We start from the raw sequence: 6,000 nt of genomic DNA, 5'->3' as shown, positions 1-6,000 counted from the left end.
GAAAGGAAATACTGCGCATGCGCAGCGCAGTATTTCCATATTGGGCAGCTGTGTCGGGAGCCAGAACGGGCTCAATCTGTTTCTCCTCTCCTGCGTCCTGTTTGCCCACTGTAATCGATGGAATTCTCCTTCCTCCATTTTAAAAATGGTGATGAACCTGTAACAGCTTCTGGGTCAGCACACCGTTAGGCCAGAAACCCAGTAGGAGCGATTTCTAAGCTCTAGTGATTTGAAAAATCTCTTGATAATGCAATGCTATGGGGGATTTTTATACAATCACATCGCTCAAGTGGGATCACACCCCTAGCATTACATTAGGAACAGTTTTCGAATCGCAAAGCGCTCAAAAAAAAAAAAATCGCTCCTAGTGGGTTTCTGGCCTCAAACTGTAATATCACCTACTTGAGCCATAGGGAAACATGGACAATACCTTGCACATCAGTTGTCCTTTCAGTAATAACTGACAGCAACTGAAATATAACTGACAGCATCTGATATATGTCAAATCTGACAAAAATTTGCAGGGTGCTCAAACTAATCTTCTTACCCTGAGCTGCTCCTCATAGTCTCGCTTGGTTTGCTGCAGTTCACGGCTAAACTGATCTCTCAGTTTCTCGGTTTCGCGGTCGTGGCCAGACACCTCATCTTTCAGCGCCCCCTTCAGGGCTGAGAGTTCTCGCTCCCGCTGGTGCAGCATATCCTCCATTCTCTGCTTCTCCTGGGACAGCTGACGCCCCTGATCCTGGGAACGCTGTATCTCCTGCACAACACCGCAATACCATATATTATACACGCAACCATCACGGGTAATTTTTATAATAAAGGGGCACTATGGTGAGAAATTGTAAAACATAAAATTCATTAATAAGACGTACAGTTTTGGTTTTTTTCGTATTTCCACGTAGTCACCTCATGAGGGGTTTTCAACGTTTCTATTAACTGTTTTAAAGTGTACATGAGACAAGTAAAAGCAAGCGCAGTCCGGTCACGCTCCCGTGGTCATGAGTGTTCTGTGCCTGCGCAGTAGTACTATGCAGGTGCAGAACTCTCCTGGCGATGGTAGCGTGATGGGGTGTACGCGGCTGCTCACCGACTGGCAGAATTAGAGGAGGAGCCAGGCAGTCTGGGAAGATAGTGAGGGAGCGATCAGCCTAAAGGGGGTTGGAGGAAGCCTCAGGGATGTATAAATTTTTTCTTTCTCTTAGTCTCAGGTCTCTTTTAAAAGCACTCCCTGGAAAGGACCTATGAAAATATCCCAAGCAACCTGCCCAGTCCTGAGTCACTACGCTAGGCAGTTGGACTGTGCCACTGTCATTCAAGAAACGTTTTTGAAATTATTCCTTAGAATCCCCCATGAGTAAATGGACTAGTCCAAAACCTGTTAGCAAGAAGTTCAGAGTTAGTAGATTATAATATATCCTGTAACAGCTACATAGGAAGTTAAAAAAAACCCATAATGCATTGGATCTATCTGAAAATGGCTCCTGCGAATAATGGCGCACGGTGTTGCCGCTAATCCGTTTGTCACTTATCGCTATTTAACGTTAAAGCCGTATCGTTATTTATCTCTATTTTATTGAAAATTAGCGTTAACATTGTATCGTTCTTTATCGTTGTAAAAAGCGGTGATATAAAAGGTATACCTAACCCTACTCTCACACAAAACCCTCTCTGTACCTATCTCTAACCCCTAGATCCCCCCCCCCCCCGGTGGTGCCTAACCCTAACCGCCCCCCTGGTGGTGCATAACCCTAAGACCTCCCTGGTGGCGCCTAACCCTAAATCTCCCCTGGTGGTGCCTAACCCTAACCTTGCCAGTGTCACATTAAATCCATTCACCGTTTTGCAGCTAAATAACGTCTGCAGTTTGGCTTATGTAGGTTAGCTATTGATAAATAACGTTACTGTGCGCAATAACGTCTGCTGTTTGGCATATAAACAGCGCTATTGATAAATAACGTTACTGTGTGCCGTTTTTCTTTTTTCCCTGTGCGCCATTATCATGCAGTACTAACGATAAATAGCGATATGCGTATCTTTTTAATGCAGCACCATTTCTATGCATAGGCGCTGTGCGCCATTCACTGATCCGAATGCATTTACTCTGGGACAAATGTGCATCTTATGTGTATGTGTACATAAGAATTTTTATAAATTTTAGTTTTTCACCATAGTGCCCCTTTAACTATTGTAGGGATGTAGTGTAAATATATTGCAGACCCCATAGCGAGGCACTCCTAGCTTGACTGTTCACTCCCTCCCCTCTTTACACAACAGAGCAGGCCTTTGAACAATGTGTCTGTACAACAATCAATCTCAGCATGTCTCCAGAAACTTTAATCTGGGCTACAATAATTGAAAGCATGTTTATACGGTTATACATGGCTTGCACGGTACAATACTATAGCCTGTTCTGTAACAGAAAGGTGTAAATCGACCTTTAAACTGATTCTCATATGAGACCAACAGTCAAAGGCCAGTTGGGGACCTTTTCTTCAAATGTTTCTTATAGTTTAAGGCCCAGTTTCCACTAGCCGCCGCGCATCCTACGAGATACGCAGCGCCACTTCCTGTTTGAGGACGCAGCCGAATCCTGGAAGCCGTGCCGTGCTATAGTATTAGCTGCCACTCACGCGAAAACTGACTGCCATGTCAGCCGAATCACTAAGGCAAGCGATTCGGACGGCTGCTGCATTATGGCAGAGTTTCCCTGCGCAATTTGCCTGCGAGGAAACTCTGCAGATTCAGCCTGATTTCTGCTGTAGTGGAAACAGGCCACTTCCATGAAAAATTGTAATATCTAAAATACATGTAAACACAGACATATAAGATGTGCATTTCTTTCAAAGTAAAATGCACTATCCTGTTGTACTAAAATGCACTACACATTACTTTTTTCCTGTGTCTCTGTCACTTACAGTATGTAGCAGGAGGAGCTAGTCCATCTCCTCATGGTGGGTTCTCAGGAATTCCTATATTCTTTACAAAAGCCCTCCCTGGAATGGATCTATACAAAGATGCCGGTCAGCCCCCTTACTCGTCTGGACACCATTTTGTCAATGGAACCCAGCAACATCCATTCAGAAAACCCTGAGATTCCTCCACGAGGAGATGGACTTGTCTAAAACCTCTCAAAGCTGATTTTTCCTACATATTGTAAGTAACAGCATCAATGGGGAAAAAAAGTAATTTGTACTGCATTTTCACTCTGGAAGAAATGCACTTCTTATGTGTATGTATTTTACATTTTTTGTTTATGGGTGTCCTTTGATAAGTAGAATGCTCAAAGGATGAAGAAGATGAACTATTCCAAACGCTTTTTGGGACCAACAATTATTTGCTATATAGTTACTGAAAAGGTTATCAGTTACATGCCACAGTTTCTGTGATTGTCTAGATCATGAATTTCAGATTATAAGGATAAGAAAACAGCAGAAAGGTTTTCTTATCTGCAGGATTCAGTGTGACTGTAAGCAGAGAAGAGAATGTTTTCACCATGAATTTTATATAAAACATCGATGCAATGAACGGGATGTACTTGTGGTATTTACATAGATGACATTACTCTGGGACAATAGCAAGCATGATAACTGCATGGGCAATAAAGAGCAGAAATACGAGCGGTTTTCTGCATGGGGAGGGGGTGTAATGGGTACGGCCAATATGCAACACAGAAGTGGAGAGATCTTACACCGCCAGAGTAGGTTTAAATATCCATCATTCTCTAAATAGTGGAACTATGCAGAGAGGATTGGACACATAATAAACAGTTGTCATTGTAGTCGGCACTCCTGCACTTCCACGGGTGACAGAAGTACTCTCTCCCACCTTCTCACCTTCAGCCTTTCCTCGTAGTCTCGTATAGTTTCCTGCAACTCCCGATTATAATCGAGCCGTAATTTTTCAGTCTCCTGGTCGTGGCTGGACACCTCATCTTTCAGCGCCCCCTTCAGGGCTGAGAGTTCCCTGTCCCGCTGCAGCAGCAGATCCTCTACCTTCTTCTTTTCCTGAGACAGCTGTCGCACCTGATCCTCAAAACGCTGCAGATCCTACAGAATCGAGTAAATAAATCAAGTTGACAAATATAAACACTTTTTTCACATTTCACTTGTTTTTAATGTGTGTGTGCTGTGCCCCGAGAGCTGTACAGAGATACTCAACAGTTTTTCCAATTCAGATTACTGTCTAGACCAGATGTAGCGAGCTACTTCGAAAATTATGACTTAAAAAATCTGCAGCACAAGCACAGTAGCAGTCCAACAGTGATTACCACAAGCCACAACTGCAGCACATGCACAGCGGCAGTCCATCAGTGATTACCACAAGCCACAACTGCAGCACATGCACAGCGGCAGCACATCAGTGATTACCACAAGCCACAACTGCAGCACATGCACAGTGGCAGTCCATCAGTGATTACCACAAGCCACAACTGCAGCACATGCACAGCGGCAGCACATCAGTGATTACCACAAGCCACAACTGCAGCACATGCACAGCGGCAGCACATCAGTGATTACCACAAGCCACAACTGCAGCACATGTACAGCGGCAGTCCATCAGTGATTACCACAAGCCACACCTGCAGCACATGCACAGCGGCAGTCCATCAGTGATTACCACAAGCCACACCTGCAGCACATGCACAGCAGCAGTCCATCAGTGATTACCACAAGCCACACCTGCAGCACATGCACAGCGGCAGTCCATCAGTGATTACCACATGCCACACCTGCAGCACATGCACAGCAGCAGCCCATCAGTGATTACCACATGCCACACCTGCAGCACATGCACAGCAGCAGTCCATCAGTGATTACCACAAGCCACACCTGCAGCACATGCACAGCGGCAGTCCATCAGTGATTACCACATACCACACCTGCAGCACATGCACAGCAGCAGCCCATCAGTGATTACCACAAGCCACAGCTGCAGCACATGCACAGCAGCAGCCCATCAGTGATTACTACAAGCCACAACTGCAGCACATGCACAGCGGCAGTCCATCAGTGATTACCACAAGCCACACCTGCAGCACATGCACAGCAGCAGCCCATCAGTGATTACCACAAGCCACACCTGCAGCACATGCACAGCGGCAGCCCATCAGTGATTACCACAAGTCACATCTGCAGCACATGCACAGCAGCAGTCCATCAGTGATTACCACAAGCCACACCTGCAGCACATGCACAGCGGCAGTCCATCAGTGATTACCACATGCCACACCTGCAGCACATGCACAGCGGCAGTCCATCAGTGATTACCACATGCCACACCTGCAGCACATGCACAGCGGCAGTCCATCAGTGATTGCCACAATTGCAGGACATGCACAGCAGCAGCCCATCAGTGATTACCACAAGCCACAACTGCACCATATGCACAGCGGCAGTCCATCAGTGATTACCACAAGCCACAACTGCAGCACATGCACAACATCAGTCCATCAGTGATTACCACAAGCCACAACTGCAGCACATGCACAACATCAGTCCATCAGTGATTACCACAAGCCACAACTGCAGCACATGCACAGCAGCAGTCCATCAGTGATTACCACAAGCCACACCTGCAGCACATGCACAGCAGCAGCCCATCAGTGATTACCACAAGCCACAACTGCAGCACATGCACAGCAGCAGCCCATCAGTGATTACCACAAGCTACACCTGCAGCACATGCACAGCTGCAGTCCATCAGTAATTACCACAAGCCACAACTGCAGCACATGCACAGCTGCAGTCCATCAGTAATTACCACATGCCACACCTGCAGCACATGCACAGCGGCAGCCCATCAGTGATTACCACAAGCCACAACTGCAGCACATGCACAGCGGCAGTCCATCAGTGATTACCACAAGCCACAACTGCAGCACATGCACAGCTGCAGTCCATCAGTGATTACCACAAGCCACAACTGCAGCACATGCACAGCGGCAGTCCATCAGTGATTACCACAAGCCACAACTGCAGCACATGCACAGCAGCAGCC

General features: G+C 46.4%; 1 protein-coding gene across 2 annotated transcripts in view; it reads right to left on the bottom strand.

The window, feature by feature from the left end:
- CGN (cingulin) overlaps positions 1-6,000 on the bottom strand; it is a 131,188-nt gene that overhangs the window by 38,927 nt on the left and 86,261 nt on the right. For both annotated transcript variants that reach the window (XM_068252454.1, XM_068252455.1), the window contains 2 exons: positions 3,837-4,049; positions 548-760 (listed from right to left, as the gene is read on the bottom strand). In XM_068252454.1, the coding sequence (XP_068108555.1) occupies positions 548-760; positions 3,837-4,049 (426 nt within the window). The remainder of the gene's footprint in view (positions 1-547; positions 761-3,836; positions 4,050-6,000) is intronic.

The sequence above is a fragment of the Hyperolius riggenbachi genome, chromosome 9 (genome assembly GCF_040937935.1).
Source record: "Hyperolius riggenbachi isolate aHypRig1 chromosome 9, aHypRig1.pri, whole genome shotgun sequence".
In the NCBI taxonomy this organism is placed as follows: domain Eukaryota; kingdom Metazoa; phylum Chordata; class Amphibia; order Anura; family Hyperoliidae; genus Hyperolius; species Hyperolius riggenbachi.
The sequence above is the reverse complement of the archived record's forward strand: the minus strand, read 5'-3'. Positions and strand labels throughout refer to the sequence as shown.